Source organism: Mauremys mutica, chromosome 1, assembly GCF_020497125.1.
Source record: "Mauremys mutica isolate MM-2020 ecotype Southern chromosome 1, ASM2049712v1, whole genome shotgun sequence".
In the NCBI taxonomy this organism is placed as follows: domain Eukaryota; kingdom Metazoa; phylum Chordata; order Testudines; family Geoemydidae; genus Mauremys; species Mauremys mutica.
This window is the reverse complement of record NC_059072.1, coordinates 6,369,664-6,387,671: the sequence shown is the minus strand read 5'-3', so window position 1 is coordinate 6,387,671 and position 18,008 is coordinate 6,369,664. Positions and strand designations below refer to the sequence as shown.

The 18,008-nt window shown below is 47.5% G+C and overlaps 2 protein-coding genes across 6 annotated transcripts in view; both read right to left on the bottom strand.

Moving 5' to 3' along the window:
• The window catches only part of NRF1 (nuclear respiratory factor 1), a 118,178-nt gene extending 101,029 nt beyond the window's left edge, over positions 1-17,149 (bottom strand). Inside the window, exon 1 of one of the 5 annotated variants that reach the window (XM_044986739.1) lies at positions 17,130-17,149. The gene's annotated coding sequence lies outside the window, so the exon portion shown is untranslated. Of the gene's footprint in view, positions 1-14,022; positions 14,172-17,129 lie in introns of those variants that run through there. The other 4 variants (XM_044986709.1, XM_044986712.1, XM_044986721.1 and 1 more) reach the window with 4 other exon arrangements.
• Positions 14,454-16,697, bottom strand: LOC123343921 (basic proline-rich protein-like). Its single transcript, XM_044979494.1, has 3 exons — positions 16,671-16,697; positions 15,135-16,176; positions 14,454-15,025 (listed from the first exon to the last, which is right to left on the bottom strand). Exons 1-3 carry the CDS (start codon positions 16,695-16,697, stop codon positions 14,454-14,456), a joined length of 1,641 nt encoding a protein of 546 aa, XP_044835429.1.
• Positions 17,150-18,008: the final 859 nt, after the last annotated feature.

Sequence of the window (18,008 nt, the reverse complement as noted above, 5' to 3'; positions counted from 1 at the left end):
ATCTTTGTACAAAACATGCCTTGTGAGGTATCATTTAAAAACTAATAACTCACTGGTCAATAATACCAGGATGAAACGTATGCAGCAACATTGTGTGTGAAGTTATGAAATCCCCCCCGGAATTATGTCAAAGGACCATGTTCCAACTCATGCAGCCCTGATTAGGTAGAACTGGTCAAGCAGGCCTGTCTTAAACAAAGGGATGTGTTTACACCTAAATCTGCATATAAGCTGTAAACACAGTCCTCAGACAGTGAGAGGGGGAAGAAAAAGAAATCTGCATTTCAACATACAACAGCTTAACTCCTTTTCCCCCACCAGACTCCATGTCTCCTCGCTCTCAGCTGGAAAGAACTTTAGGGGTCGCTCTCAGGAAAATGCATTTCAAAGGGTGACTGAACTATAAAAGTGAGGGGCAAAGCCACCCAGAGTTCTCTCTCTCCTTGTCTCTTGCTCTCTCTTTTCACCTAAGACGACAAAAGAAACAGCTGTTGGATCTTGGGAGCAGATCCTGACCTGAAACTTGGTCAGCAATGCAACTGAAAACCTGTGGTAAGAATTTCACCTTGAACCAAGTCTAGTTTGTTAAATTTAGTACTAGGATGTGTTTTATCTTTATTTGTCTTGTAGCCTTTTCTGACTGTCATTCCTTAATATTTGTACTCACTTAAAACCTCTTTCTTTGTAGTTAAATAAACTTGTTTTACTCTTTAAACTAATCCAGTGTTGTGAATGGTGTGGGTAACTGTAGGGTCTAAGCTGTTGTCTCTTGATCCTCATAGAGGGGCAATGAATCTAATATAGCAACTGTCCAGGAAAGAGCTGGACGATGCTATACACACGTTTTTGGAGAAAGATCTGAGACTGGGAGTGCTTTGGGATCACCCTGCAAGTGTTAACCAAGGCTGCTGGAAGCCAGAGGGTGGCTGCTGTGGTCAGAATTGCTGGGTCAGGGCTGTGGCTACACATGGACACCCTGGATGCTGTTTGTGAGGAGCCCATGTTGGGACCCACAGCAGCAAAGCACTGTGAGGCACGCCAGATTGTAGGGCAGGCGGTGACACAACCTCTCACTGGTCTGGATTGCACCCCAGAATGTCATAAACATATGCTAATTTTATATCTTTAAATCCTAGGCCTAGTCCATGCATAGATTTTGTACCATATAACTATTTCAATGAGGGATGTGATTTTAAAAAAAGATACTGCTACAATCCCTAGTTTGGACACAGTTACACTGCTATGAAGTTGCTTTATACTGTACAGTTTATTCCCCTTACTGTATAGAAATAAGCATCTTTACACCAGTATAACTGTGTCCAAAGTAGGGGGAATTGTACCACTTTACCTATACCAGTAGAGCTAAAGTGGTACAACTTGTGCGCAGAAAAGCCCCAACACTAGACAAGGGCAACTAGTGAGTAATTGTTCCAGGCATAAGCGTGGAAGATGAATACTAAGATAACAGGACAAAGTAGGAGCACCTGGAAGAATGATGTAGCTATAGCAGTACACCTAGTACGAAAAGATCTTCACTGGGGCGAAGAAACCACTGCTATATTTTTCGGGAGTGAGGGATGGAAAATAAGACAATGCTCTCAAGAATGCTTTCCTTAAAAATAGGTAAATCCATCGACTGTCTATGGAGGACAGAAAAGAATGCACATAGGCTTCTAAAACAGTGAACACACACAGTAAGCCAGGATCCCACTCAACAGACACCATCTGCAAAATAAGCAATTAATTTAAATCAGTTTCATAAATGGGGGGATTTCAGTGTTAAATCTACCAGATGTGTCTCTACAACAAGTGAAAAAGCAAAAATGATTAAGGGCTTGGCTACACTTACAAATTTGCAGCGCTGCAGCAGGGTGTGAACACACACCCTCTCCAGCGCTGCAAATTGCGGCGCTGCAAAGCGCCAGTGTGGTCAAAGCCCCAGCGCTGGGAGCGCGGCTCCCAGCGCTGTACGTTATTCCCCACAGGGAGGTGGAGTACGGCCAGCGCTGGGAGAGCTTTCTCCCAGCGCTGGCGCTTTGACTACACTTAGCGCTTCAAAGCGCTGCCGCGGCAGCGCTTTGAAGTGTAAGTGTAGCCAAAGCCAGGAGGAATTGTATCCCATAAGTGTCTCAAAATAATTTCAGACAGCTATTTACCATAACCAGGGACAGGACAAAAAATTTCCTTTTTTACAGTCTCTCCCCAAAACATGAGAAACCCCTTTTTCCTACAGTTATTGCATGCGCAGACTGGGGCATCTGAGATTACAAATAATTGTAATGCTCAGTCCACCAACAGCAATAACTAACAGGAGCTTCTTCCCCACTGTCTCTGAAAGTGGGGAGGGTGAGGAGGTCAGGCATCCATCAGACGATTTTCTGTATCTTGGGAGCAATAACCCTACTTGCTAGGCTCCAAAGAATGCTAAACACCCTCAAAGATCTTGAGAAGGGAGGTTACAAGCTACTTCTCACCTCTCCAGACAGGACACCAGATATAATGGACAACCTGATGCCTGTCAAGTTCACAGCTTTGTACCCTGGAATTTGCTGGTAACACTTCTGTCTGCAAGTCTTCAAAAGAGGCAGAAACTTTAATTGCAACCCAAGGTGACTAGGGCCAGAAGCAGAAGAATTTCAAGCTACAAGAGTACTGGATGTAGAAAGTACCGATACAGTGATTTTTTTTTATGCATCTGATGAAGTGGGTATTCACCCATGAAAGCTTATGCGCCAATACGTCGGTTAGACTATAAGGTGCCACAGGACTCTGTTGCTTTTTAAAGATCCAGACTAACACGGCTACCCCTCTGATAAGTGATTTTTTTGTAAACTGGATTACGCTTCTACTGTGATAGCATATCATTTAATGTTGGACTATGCAACATTTAACCTACACATAGATGATACCAGATTTTAAGCTACTGAAGTGATTTGTTAAAAAGATGAGGCATGGTTATAAATAATGTACAGCTGACCAACCATATGGCTGCTAAAATTTTTCTTGTGATGCATGGTTATATTTCAACTCTCTGCTTGTGCGGGGATCCAGTTCAAATGTGAGTTTAAGGAGTGGTATTCCACCAGAGTTGAAACTTACTTTACTCCTGGAGAACATCTGGCATTAACCCAGTCAGACCATGGTGACGTACAGTTCGAACTCACCTTAAGTCATTACCCAATTGAGGCTTTACTTGGTTTAAGTATACTGAAATACATATAAGGCTCCCACTAAACATTACTGTCTCTGTGAAGTATGACCATATATTTGGTGTGCTGGAATTACTGGGACACAAACTGCAGCAGCAAATAAAACTCATATTGTATACCTAACCTTTCACACGTTATCCCTGTCCCCCCCAAAAAAACACTCAAAATAAATGTTTCCTACTATAAGGGCAGTCTTACAAACATCACAGGAGGGGACTGTAAAATCCTCATGGAAGAGACGCGTCTTCCAGCTTGTCTACATGGAGACACTCAGGAAAGTTAATCCAAATTACTTTTTAAAGTTGATTAGTTAAACCTTCTGAATAAACTACACTGAATTAAGGCCACTTCAATTCTGAATGAGTGGGTCCACACAGGGGTTAATGTGATTAAACTAATTCACTTTAAATTAATAACTTCAGTTTATTCAGATTAATTTTCATGTCTGCTCTCATATAGACAAGCTCTTATTAATTCTGGAGCTATACTTCCTTTAAGAGGAGGGGTTGGTGCACAGAAAACCTCCTGTATGCCCAAGAAGGCAGCAGGAGCAGTAGAGGAGCTGGCAAAGACAAAGAGAAGACAAAAATTAATTTATGGGGAGCAGAACTGATTTATGCTCCATTCCCATATAAAGATGTTGCAATGTGCATAATTAGGGTATGTGGCTTTGCAAATGTTTTGACCCAGGTTAGTAGGCATGGGGAAGTTTTGCAAGCCCTAGAAATCATAATAGAGTTTGATTACTTTAATGAGATGATTATGCAAGACAGTGGGAGGGAATAAGTTTCCCTTTTGGATTCGACTGTATTTTACTCATTCATTTAAGCTGCAAGGTAGAATGTAAATTAGTACATATATATTTCTAAATTAGTTAATGGAACTGACATCTGTTGAGTTATGCAACCACAATCAAAAAACTGTACAATTAAATGAAAGTTAAACATCCAAGTCTCTACTATCGATTCTTAACTTGGCAGTAAATCAGTTTCTTACTATTCATACACTAGTCACACGCAGCAAGTGAAGTTAAAAAATGATCACTAGAAGCAAAAGGTAGATCAATAATCTAAAACCATTTTGATGAGGAAGCAGGGCCTCAGAGCCTAGCAGAGCAGAATGCACCTCAATGGAGTCTCTGGTCCTTACCAAGGATACACCTGTTTTTACATTTCAGTACACAGAAACATACTCCACTGCCCACTGAAGGCAGACTTACTCCTAAGAAAGGGACCAAGTATGAAAATTGGAAAGAAAATAAATAGGAAAAGTTGGACTTTTCAATCCTACACAGCAGATGTCCTCCTGGAATACACCTCCATATTTTCAGACCTTACTCGTACAGGGGAAATTTTATTTTAGGGTTGTCAAATTATTAAAAAAATTAATCGCAATTAATTGCACTGTTAAACAATAATGGAATACCATTTATTTATTTTTGGATGTTTTCTACATTTTCAAATATATTGATTTCAATTACAACACAGAATACAAAGTGTACAGTGCTCACTTTGTATTTTTTATTACAAATATTTGCACTGTAAAAACAAAAGAAATAGTATATTTCAATTCACCTCATACAAGTATTGTAGTGCAATCTCTTTATCATGAAAGTTGAACTTACAAATGTAGATTTACAAAAAAAACCTGCATTCAAAAATAAAACAATGTAAAACTTTAGAACCTTCAAGTCCACTCAGTCCTACTTCAGCCAATCGCTCAGACAAACAAGTTTGGTTACAATTTGCAGGAGATAATGCTGCCCACGTCTTGTTTACAATGTCACCTGAAAGTGAGCACAGGCATTCGCATGGCACTGTCGTAACCGGCGTTGAAACATATTTACGTGCCAGATGTGCTAAAGATTCATACGTCCCTTCATGCTTCAACCACCAGTCCAGAACACGTGTCCATGCTAATGACAGGTTCTGCTCAATAATGATCCAAAGCAGAGCAGACCAACACATGTTCATTTTCATCATCATGAGTCAGATGTCACCAGCAGAAGGTTGATATTCGTTTTTTGGTGGTTCGGGTTCTGTAGTTTCCACATCAGAGTGTTGCTCTTTTAAGACTTGTGAAAGCATTCTCCACACCTCATCACTGTCAGATTTTGGAAGGCACTTCAGATTCATAAACCTTGGGTCAAGTGTTGTATCTATCCTTAGAAATCTCACAATGGTACCTTCTTTGCGTTTTGTCAAATTTGCTGTGAAAGTGTTCTTAAAATGAACATGTGCTGGGTCATCATCTGAGACTGCTACAACATGAAATATAGGCACAATGCAGGTAAATGGAACAGGAGACATACAACTCTCCCCCAATTTGTTCAGTCACAAATTTAATTAACACATTGGTTTTTTTAACAAGCAGAAGCATGTCCTCTGGAATGGTAGCCAAAGCACGAAGGGTCATATGAATGTTTAACATACTTGGCACATACATACCTTGCAACTCTGGCAACAAAAGTGCCATGCGAATGCCCTGTTCTCACTTTCAGGTGACATTGTACATAAGAAGCAGTCAGCAGTATCTCCCGTAAATGTAAACAAACTTGTTTGTCTTAGCAATTGGCTGAACAAGAAGTAGGACTGAGTAGACTTGTAGGCTCTAAAGTTTTACATTGTTTTATTTTTGAGTGGTTATGTAACAAAAAAAAAATCTATATTTGTAAGTTACACTTTCACGATAAAGAGATTGCACTACAATATTGTATGAGGTGAATTGAAAATACTATTTCTTTTATCATTTTTACAATGCAAATATTTGTAATAAAAATAATAAAATAAAGTGAGCACTGGACACTTTGTATTCTGTGTTGTAATAGAAATCAATATTTGAAAATGTACAAAGGCATCCAAAAAGATTTAATAAATTTCAATTGGTATTCTATTGTTTAACCGTGCAATTAATCGCAAATATTTTTTTAATTGCAGTTAATTTTTTTGAGTTAATCACATGAATTAACTGCGATTAATCGATAGCCCTATTTTATTTGTATTACAGGAGTGACTAGAGACCAAATCTGAATTGGAACCCCGCTCGTCCCACTCCCATTGACCTGAGGATGCTGTAGCAAAAATATAATCCCTGTTCCAAGCTCATATAAAGTCTGTAAAGCAAGAGATATTTCTTAAAGTTTGACAAAAGGCTGCTCCATAGCAGGAAAACTGGTCAGATTTACAGAAAACTAGATCCTTTATAAAAAAAAAAAACTATGGGCTACTATGTAGCTATTTATATTTCATTTTTAAGTGTTCTTGGCCCAGTACATGTACAGATTACTCCTGGGCGCATTCTGCACCAAAAAATTAACATTTTAAAAAATTCTGTGCCAAATTTTTTTTTTTGCGCAATTCTGAAAATGTTGTCAAAATAATATTACATAATCATGCCACTTTCAATTATTTTGGTAATTTATTTCAAAATACCTGTCAACAAGTATGTCTGTAACAATACAGACGCACAAACATTCCAGCAGGAGGAGAGTTAAAGAAACCCCTATGATCAGGGCTTTGGAGCTATGCTATGGCTCCGCTCCAGCTCCAGGAAAAAACCTGCAGCTCCACTGCTCCAGAGCTGATCCGAGCTCCAGCTCCGGGCTCTGCTCCAAAGCTCTGCCTATGATAATCCAGTTCCTGGTTCTCTGCCTCCTTACCCCGACCACCCAGCCAGGGGGCCAGACACCCACAGAACCACCACCCCCAGCCACTACACCCAAACCCCCTTTCTTCCCCAGCATCCAGCTGTGGGGCCCCCCAGCCCAGATACCCACCCGCATGTAGGGTGACCAGATGTCCCAATTTTATAGGGACAATCCCGATTTTGGGATCTCTCTTATATAGGCTCCTAATGCCCCCCACCCTACCTGCATGCACTCCCCCGCAAAGCCTAGGGATCCAGAGGGAGCAACAGCCTGATGCTCAGTCCCAAACTTGGACAGTTTTCTGCAAGCAACCCTCTCCTTGCCTCAGGGCTAGCTGGGAACTGCAGCTGCCAGGAACCCCCCCAGCTCCCTCCCACTCTCCCTGGCAGTGTCTTCTATGTGCAAGCCGGGCTCTGCCTGGTCCCTCAGCCCCTACTGGCAGCTGGCAGCACTGCAGCCCATTTCTTGGGGAGGGGGGGCGATTCTGCACACGTTAATTTCTGCAGAATTCTACATTGCGCAGAATTCCCACAGGAGTCATAAAGAAAGACTAGTCCAAGAGGTGACTAGCTGAAGGTCCCATCTCAAAATAAACAAGGGAGTCTGGTGGCACCTTAAAGACTAACAGATTTATTTGGGCATCTCAAAATAGGGTAGATTTAACTTTCAGATGCAGGGGAGAGAATTTACTTATGTCACTGGTGGATTATTGTTCAAAAGTGCAGAAAAAGCATGGACAGGGCAGTAATTTGGAGAGTTGGGCAGAGTGAAGAAGAAACAGTTGTAAGCAAGATATTAAAAAAGTCCTACAAAACCCCTCTCAAAAATCAAGAACTGGAAACCTTAGTTGCATTCTCATGGCTGATCTGAGACACCAGAAAGAGATCACACTCAAAAGGAAACATTAAGCAGGAAAACATTATTTTCTTTTCAAACCTATGCTCAAGAACACAGGAGGAAAACCATACATGTCCATAACAAACAAAAAAAAAATCTTACTGCAAGTTTAAGATCCTATTCCTAAAATATTCAAGGAAAGTTACAATCAAAATACCCATCTTCTGTGACTGAGACACTGAAGTCTTAATGGAAGAGATGGAAAAAGTCATTTGGAAACAAACGGATGAAGACTTAAATACGTAACATTCATGAAGACTAATCCAATTTCACAACAGTTCTTAAGTCTGACTTTCTATCAAAATCTGTAGTTCTTTTCTCTCTCTTAACCGACTGCTACTACAGTACTTAAAACTTGTAAACTATCCTTTACTGAATGCTATAAGATAATGCTATGATATGCATGGGTTTGTTTTAATGCACACAAGACGAAGAGGAACTCACTGTTAAGAATATTAGCATCCATATGATTACACACCACAAAGAAAATGGCAGACACACAAGGTAAAATAAGCATTTGAACTCTTTAGTGGGTTTTGGAACTTTAAATGCACTTAAACTGATATTGTAGAAGTAAGAAGTGGTTGTGTCCAAGGGCATGAGTAATGTTTAATTTTAAAATATAAGCACATGTTCCTCATTTGTTAACTTTAAAAAACAGAAATAGTCCAAAAGAAATATTAGCGGGTGAAACATATCCCAGTGAAGTGCAGAAGGGTCTATGTACCACTTAAGTTCTTAATACAGAGGGCTTTAAACAGTTCATAGGGCTTTGAGCAGGCCCTCCACAGTGGAATGAATTTCACCCAAAAGTTGCAGAGAAGCATATAATACAGCAACACAGCTCTGGAAGCAAAATGAACTCATGTTATGGAGAGTAAATTAACCTGGTATGGCTAAAAGCCTCTCACTGCTTACATTGCTATGCAATTTACTGTAACCACTTCTAATTTTAAGCAAATACGTGTAACTGCTATTTACTGAACAGCTAATGAAAAAAAGGAAAGCTGAGTAAGCTGCAACAAATATTTGACTCAAATAACTATAGACAAAATAACTATGGGAGTTACAGCAACATAGCTACAGCACCGCAGCCATGATGCTGTAACCCCATTGTGTAGACACAATGGAAGGCCAAAAGCTGCATCCACATTGGGAGCACTTTATTGGTATACAAGGACAGCTATGCTGGCAAAGCGCTCCTTGTGTAGACCTGGCATGAGGCCACTTTACATCTGAATGCGAGCATCCACATAGTGGGTTAATAATGTGCTTGTGCTTTCACTTTCACATCTTTAACGGGGGAGGGGAATTGCTCAGTGGTTTGAGCATTGGCCTGCTAAACCCAGGGTTGTGAGATCAATCCTTGAGGGGGCCGATTTGGGGATTGGTCCTGCTTTGAGCAGGGGGTTGGACTAGATGACCTCCCGAAGCCCCTTCCAACCCTGAGATTCTATTATCGTAACTTTCCTGAGTGACACCGTGAGGACACTTCCTTCATGAGATGTGCCTTTGGATGTTCACTTGAAGACTGGTTTTGATTTTGCAGAGTAGCAATATTTTAAACACTCATGCAACACTCCAAGCAAAGTCTGGTATACAGAGTACATGCATGCATAATTATCTACAGTCAAACGCTTACAAAACATCTGTAGCAAATGAACAGTGTTTAACAGGAACCCTGCCTTGTTCTCTGTGTATCTTGTAAGAGTGCAACAGGCCATACAATATTTCATAAAATGTAAACATTATTCTAATATATGAAGCTACACAGCCTGATGCACATGTTAATATACAGTAAGTGAGGCAAGGCTCTCCTTGTCTTGACTTATTCCTGATGGATGTATAGAGAGGACGGAGTCCATAGGAGATCTTGCCTTATGCACTGCACATATTGTATATATGGCATAAACTGTGGTTTACAGCACTAAAAGACACTACATGTAGCTAAACTTGTGGAAAAAAGTATGGTTATATGGGAAATAGTATGTGATCATATAATCAGAGACCACGCCACAATGCACACCCACAGTGTTGAGGTTTGAGGGCAAATATAATTTGGTGTTTCCTGACTTGAGAGCATCACTGTAGACCCTTTTCTTTCTTTTATTTTTGGTTGGTTGGTTAGTTTTAATTCCCAACCCTACACCGGGGGTTAAATGTAAAATTCTAGTGTATTCAGGAGATGAATTACATCTAGACTTCAAAGGAATTATTTCCCAGAATCAGGCCTTTAAAAATGAATGTAAATGTTTTAAAAAATGAGCCACTATAATGTTGGAGCACTATGTTGATGAATTAGTGCACAAGCTGAAGTTACAGCTGATGTAAAGGTGAACACAATCAACCATGAGGTCAGGTAATAAATGTTTTGTATAAGGAAACCACTAAAAACACACATCATTGCAGTCACCAGAATACCTAAAATATTCTCACTGAACTGAAAACCTGGTAGAAGTGATAAGATAATTCTGGTTGGAACAGCAATAAGACGGCTGTATTAAAATAAAAAAAAGAACAATAAGCACTGCCCCCAGTAAATTAGAGTCAGTAGTCAAGAATTGATAATGGAGGCCATAATGGGTGAAACAAGGAGCAACGGAGATTACAAGATTAGTATGTCCAAAGGTGCACCTTCCTACATACTGAAAGTGAAATTACCAGTAGTTATAAGAAAAAAATCAGGGACCCTGCATGAATAAAGCTTTTTGAGTCTAATACTCTTGTCTTGTACTAAAGACTTAAATCCCCCTTTGAATATATTATACAAGGAAATTCTGGTTGAATGATTTAGACTGTATTTTGTCCCACAAACCATACAGAGTGGCTCCAAAACAAGATCTTGGCCACAAAATACTCATATGCACCCTCTTTACAAAAGGGAAACCTGAGTTACTGGAACCGCCTTCCTAAAGTTGGAAAGGACTAGACCTACCCGCAGAGCAACCAGTCCCAAGGAGCAAAGAGATTACTGCACTAGCCAATGTCAGACATGGGGAGGAGGGCGGGGGAGACACAGACAAGACACCGAATGCAAAAGGTAAACACACCCTCCTCATGTGTAAGGGCAGCTGCATTACCCACTATCAGCCCCTCTTTCTGAGTGCATTGGGGATCCTGCCTCCTGTCACACGGGTGCAATACCCACTCATGCAGTTCATGCAACACATGCTTTTGCTTTTCCTTTCTCCATTCCCTGGAAAGGGAGGAGTCAGAGCCCAGACCTGTCCCCATGATTCTCTCCAAAGAACCGCAGAACTTGCTCAAGATAGGGGGGAAAAGAAAGATCCTTCAGGTGTCAGCTCAGGTTGAAAGCAGTGGTTACGGGCCAGGGGCCTACGTCCTCCACTCGCCCCCTAATGCCAGCAACCAAGTTCACTTCTGGAATGAAGGAGGAAGTCCCTCCAGACTCACTCCTTCCCCTTTCCCCCAGATTGGGAGTGGTGATGAGGGAAAGCACCCTTCTCCCTTGGGGGCAGAGAGGAGAGACACCTTCCAGCCCTCTCCCCTGGATTGGCAAGGGTGTCAGCCACATCCCACTGGAATGGGGAACAACCCCCTTTCTTTTCCCCATCCCTGAACTGGCGGGCCAGGCAGGGATCCTGCTCCCCAGAGGGGTTGGCGAGCAGCCTCTTTCCCCATCTCTGGATAGGAGAAAAGGGGTCAGGCAATGAATCTACTCCCCAGAGGGGTGGCAGATCGGCCCCTTTCCCCATCCCTGGACAGAAGGGGGGGGTCACAGGCAGGGATCCTGCTCCCCAAAGGGGTGGCAGATCGGCCTCTTTACCCATCCCTGGATAGGTGAGGGGGTCAGGCAAGGAACCTACTCCCCCCCTTTCCCCACCACTGGATAGATGGGGGTTACAGGCAGGGATCCTGCCCCCAGAAGGGTGGCAGATTGGGCCCTCTATCCAGTGGTGGGGAGAAGGGGGTCACAGGCAGGGATCCTGCCCCCAGAGGGATGGCAGATCAGGCCCTCTCCCCACCCCGGATAGAAGGGGTCACAGGCAGGGATCCTGCCCCCAGAGGGATGGCAGATCAGGCCCTCTCCCCACCACTGGATAGAAGGGGGTCACAGGCAGGGATCCTGCCCCCCAGAGGGGTGGCAGATCAGGTCCTCTCCCCACCCCGGAAAGAAGGGGTCACAGGCAGGGATCCTGCCCCCCAGAGGGGTGGCAGATCAGGTCCTCTCCCCACCCCGGATAGAAGGGGTCACAGGCAGGGATCCTGCCCCCAGAGGGATGGCAGATCAGGCCCTCTCCCCACCACTGGATAGAAGGGGGTCACAGGCAGGGATCCTGCCCCCCAGAGGGGTGGCAGATCAGGTCCTCTCCCCACCCCGGATAGAAGGGGTCACAGGCAGGGATCCTGCCCCCCAGAGGGATGGCAGATCAGGCCCTCTCCCCACCCCGGATAGAAGGGGTCACAGGCAGGGATCCTGCCCCCCAGAGGGATGGCAGATCAGGCCCTCTCCCCACCCCGGATAGAAGGGGTCACAGGCAGGGATCTGGCCCCCAGAGAGATGGCATATCAGGCCCTCTCCCCACCCCGGATAGAAGGGGTCACAGGCAGGGATCTTGCCCCCAGAGAGATGGCAGATCAGGCGCTCTCCCCACCCCGGATAGAAGGGGTCACAGGCAGGGATCCTGCCCCCAGAGGGATGGCAGATCAGGCCCTCTCCCCATCACTGGACAGAAGGGGTCACAGGCAGGGATCCTGCCCCCCAGAGGGATGGCAGATCAGGCCCTCTCCCCACCCCGGATAGAAGGGGGGTCACAGGCAGGGATCCTGCCCCCCAGAGGGATGGCAGTTCAGGCCCTCTCCCCACCCCGGATAGAAGGGGGGTCACAGGCAGGGATCCTGCCCCCCAGAGAGATGGCAGATCAGGCCCTCTCCCCACCCCGGATAGAAGGGGTCACAGGCAGGGATCCTGCCCCCCAGAGGGATGGCAGATCAGGCCCTCTCCCCACCCCGGATAGAAGGGGTCACAGGCAGGGATCTGGCCCCCAGAGGGATGGCAGATCAGGCCCTCTCCCCACCCCGGATAGAAGGGGTCACAGGCAGGGATCCTGCCCCCCAGAGGGATGGCAGATCAGGCCCTCTCCCCACCCCGGATAGAAGGGGTCACAGGCAGGGATCCTGCCCCCCAGAGGGGCAGCAGATCAGGCCCTCTCCCCACCCCAGATAGAAGGGGTCACAGGCAGGGATCCTGCCCCCAGAGGGATGGCAGATCAGGCCCTCTCCCACCCCGGATAGAAGGGGTCACAGGCAGGGATCCTGCCCCCCAGAGGGATGGCAGATCAGGCCCTTTCCCCACCCCGGATAGAAGGGGTCACAGGCAGGGATCCTGCCCCCCAGAGGGATGGCAGATCAGGCCCTCTCCCCACCCCGGATAGAAGGGGGGTCACAGGCAGGGATCCTGCCCCCAGAGGGGTGGCAGATCAGGCCCTTTCCCCACCCCGGACAGAAGGGGGGTCACAGGCAGGGATCCTGCCCCCCAGAGGGGTGGCAGATCAGGCCCTCTCCTCACCCCCGGATAGAAGGGGGGTCACAGGCAGGGATCCTGCCCCCCAGAGGAATGGCAGATCGGGCCCTCTCCCCACCACTGGATAGAAGGGGGGTCACAGGCAGGGATCCTGCCCCCCAGAGGGATGGCAGATCAGGCCCTCTCCCCACCCCTGGATAGAAGGGGTCACAGGCAGGGATCCTGCCCCCCAGAGGGGTGGCAGATCGGGCCCTCTCCCCACCCCTGGATAGAAGGGGTCACAGGCAGGGATCCTGCCCCCCAGAGGGGTGGCAGATCGGGCCCTCTCCCCACCCCTGGATAGAAGGGGGGTCACAGGCAGGGAACCCGCTCTCCACGGTGTGGGCGAGCCGCCCTCTCCCCGGGCTGGGGATGCACCGGAGATCGGGCAGACCCCCCCCCCCCGCCTGCCTGCCTGCCTTCCCTCGCCTCCCGGCAGCAGCGCCCAGGTCACCCCGGGCGGGGGGGTGGGGTGGAAGATCCCGCCCGCGCCTTTCCCTCAGCCCCGCAGCCGAGCGCGGGGAGCCCACCCCAGGGAAAGGGGGGTCCAACCCCCCCGCCGCCTCCCCAGCCCGGGCCTAGCGCGGCCTGCGCATCCCCGAGGTGGGAGTTGGGCCGGGCCGGGGGAGGCCGAGCCGGCAGCGCGGGCTCCGGAGCGGGGTGCCTGGGCAGCCGGCGGGGGCCCCGCGTTGCTGCGGCTGCGCCGGGGCTGGAGGAGCTGGGAGATTGCGCGGTAGGACACTCACCTCAGAGCGGCTGCGCTGCAGCGGGCCTGCGCCGTGGAGCCTCTGCCAGGCGGCGGCCGGGGAGGGAGCCGAGCGGGGACACGGCGCGGCTCGCCCTGAGCCGCCGCAATGGCGAGCGAGCGAGAGGCGGGCACCAGCAGCAGCAGCAGCAGGAGGCCGAGGAGGACGCGTGACGTCACGGGCCGGCGCCGCCGCCATGATGAGGAGGGCACGGCCCGGCGCTGCATTGGGAGGGATGGGGGAGGGGGCGCCGCCCAGCGCCATGTTTGGGAGGTCGGGGGCCTACGGTGAAAGGGGAGAATTAAGGGGGCGCCGGGCGCCATGTTTGGGAGGTCGGGGGCCTGTCGCGGTCAGAAAAGGGGGGAAATGAGCGCCATCGTAGGCAGGTCAAACCCCCACGTTGATACGCGGGATGCTGGGCCCTATGGGCTTCATCCAAAGCCCACGGACGTCAACAGAAAGAGACCCGTGGATTTCAAAGTGCTTGGACTCAGGCTTCCTAGTGGGAAGGGCAGAGCAGAGCCCTGCTGTGAGGAGCATGGGCCATTGGGTGCTGTGATAGAGAAGTATGGGCCATTGTGTGCTGTGATAGACGGGTACGGGCCATTGGGTGCTGTGATAGAGAAGTATGGGCCATTGGGTGCTGTGATAGACGGGTACGGGCCATTGGGTGCTGTGATAGAGAAGTACGGGCCATTGGGTGCTGTGATAGACGGGTACGGTCCATTGGGTGCTGTGATAGACGGGTACGGGCCATTGGGTGCTGTGATAGAGAAGTACGGGCCATTGGATGCTGTGATAGACGGGTACGGGCCATTGGGTGCTGTGATAGAGAAGTATGGGCCATTGGGTGCTGTGATAGACGGGTACGGGCCATTGGGTGCTGTGATAGAGAAGTATGGGCCATTGGGTGCTGTGATAGACGGGTACGGGCCATTGGGTGCTGTGATAGAGAAGTACGGGCCATTGGGTGCTGTGATAGACGGGTACGGGCCATTGGGTGCTGTGATAGAGAAGTATGGGCCATTGGGTGCTGTGATAGACGGGTACGGGCCATTGTGCTGTGATAGAGAAGTATGGGCCATTGGGTGCTGTGATAGACGGGTACGGGCCATTGGGTGCTGTGATAGAGAAGTACGGGCCATTGGGTGCTGTGATAGACGGGTACGGTCCATTGGGTGCTGTGATAGACGGGTACGGGCCATTGGGTGCTGTGATAGAGAAGTACGGGCCATTGGATGCTGTGATAGACGGGTACGGGCCATTGGGTGCTGTGATAGAGAAGTATGGGCCATTGGGTGCTGTGATAGACGGGTACGGGCCATTGGGTGCTGTGATAGAGAAGTATGGGCCATTGGGTGCTGTGATAGACGGGTACGGGCCATTGGGTGCTGTGATAGAGAAGTACGGGCCATTGGGTGCTGTGATAGACGGGTACGGGCCATTGGGTGCTGTGATAGAGAAGTATGGGCCATTGGGTGCTGTGATAGACGGGTACGGGCCATTGGGTGCTGTGATAGAGAAGTATGGGCCATTGGGTGCTGTGATAGACGGGTACGGGCCATTGGGTGCTGTGATAGAGAAGTACGGGCCATTGGATGCTGTGATAGACGGGTACGGTCCATTGGGTGCTGTGATAGACGGGTACGGTCCATTGGGTGCTGTGATAGAGAAGTACGGGCCATTGGGTGCTGTGATAGACGGGTACGGGCCATTGGGTGCTGTGATAGAGAAGTATGGGCCATTGGGTGCTGTGATAGACGGGTACGGGCCATTGGGTGCTGTGATAGACGGGTACGGGCCATTGGGTGCTGTGATAGAGAAGTATGGGCCATTGGGTGCTGTGGTAGAGAAGTACGGGCCATTGGGTGCTGTGATAGATGGGTACGGGCCATTGGGTGCTGTGATAGAGAAGTACAGGCCATTGGGTGCTGTGATAGACGGGTACGGGCCATTGGGTGCTGTGATAGATGGGTACGGGCCATTGGGTGCTGTGATAGATGGGTACGGGCCATTGGGTGCTGTGATAGAGAAGTATGGGCCATTGGGTGCTGTGATAGACGGGTACGGGCCATTGGGTGCTGTGATAGAGAAGTATGGGCCATTGGGTGCTGTGATAGACGGGTACGGGCCATTGGGTGCTGTGATAGACGGCTATGGGCCATTGGGTGCTGTGATAGATGGGTACGGGCCATTGGGTGCTGTGATAGAGAAGTATGGGCCATTGGGTGCTGTGATAGACGGGTACGGGCCATTGGGTGCTGTGATAGATGGCTATGGGCCATTGGGTGCTGTGATAGAGAAGTATGGGCCATTGGGTGCTGTGATAGATGGCTATGGGCCATTGGGTGCTGTGATAGAGAAGTATGGGCCATTGGGTGCTGTGATAGACGGGTATGGGCCATTGGGTGCTGTGATAGAGAAGTACGGGCCATTGGGTGCTAGGGTGGAAGAGAGGCATGGACCATTGGGTGCTGGGGTGGAGGAGGGGTATAGGCCAGTGGGTGTTGTGGCAGGACAGACAGGGCTCAGCAGTGAAGAGTATGGGCCATTGGGTGCTGTGGTGGGAAGGACAGGGTCACAGAATTTTGAAATGAGAAAACTACCATCAGGCAGATGGAAGCATATTAGCAAAGGCGAAGCCCTACAGGGAGGATGGGGCCACTGGATGCCATGTTGGGAAGGGCTGTGCCATGCTAGCAAGGAACAAAAAATTATGATTGCTATGTTAGCAAGGGCTGACTCAAGTTCTCAGTCCTTATCTCCAAGACACTCCATGCCTTGTGTCCAGGATATCAAAAATACTGCCTAAAGCTCTGGGGAAGGCTGTGATAGACATTTGCACTCCTTGGGCACACTGTGCAGGAAACAGCACTTTCTGAGGGGCCAGCCTGAGGCTGTGGAATAAACTCCTCAAATAACTAAGGAACATCACAAACCTCACTACCTTCCTCTCCACGTCCAAGGGGCATTTCTTTGACCTTGCTTTCTCTAACATAAAAACATAGCAGTGTGTATATTTAATTTAAAAAAAAATCTAGACTCTTACTAAAATAATTCACTCCAGTGTACGTACTTCTTCCCCAAAGGAAAAAATGGTTACTTACCTATATTGTAGCATAGGAAATTAAGAATTGCCATATTGGGTCAGACCAATGGTCCATCTAACCCAGTATCATATCTCCCAACAGTGGCCAGTGCTGGATGCTTCAAAGAGAACAAACAGAACAGGACAAGCATCAGATGATCCATCCCCTATTGTCCAGTCCCAGCATCTGGAAGTCAGAGGCTCAGGGACGCCCAGAGCATGGGTTTGCATCCCTGATCATTTGGGCTAATAGCCACAGATGGACCTATCTTCTCCTAATGTATCTCATTCTTTTTTTAATCTGTTTATGGTTTTGGCCTTCACAACATTCCCTGACAATGAGTTCCACAGGTTGACTGTGCATTGTGTGAAGAAGTACTTATTTTTGTTTATTTTAAACCTGATGCCTATTAATTTCATCAGGTGACCCCTGGCTCATGTGTTATGTGAAGGGGTAAATAACACTTCCTTATTCACTTTCTCCACACCAGTCATGGTTTTATATACCTCTAACATATTCCCCCTTAGTCACCTCTTTTCCAAGATCAACAGTCCCAGTCTTTTTAATCTCGCCTCATATAGAAGCTGTTCCAGACCCTTAATCATTTTGGTTGCCCATCTCTGTGCCCTTTCCATTTCTAATGTAGCTTTTTTGAAATGGGGTGACCAGAACTGCATGCAGTATTCATGGTGGAAGTATACCACGGATTTATATAATGGCATTATGATATTTTCTGTTTTATTATCTAACCCTTTCCTAATGATTCCTAACATTGTTAGCTTTTTTGACCACCACTGCACATTGAGCAGATGTTTTCAGAGAACTATCCATGATGACTCAAAGATCTCTTTCTTGAGTGGTAACAGCTAATTTAGACCCCCTCATTTTGTATGTAGA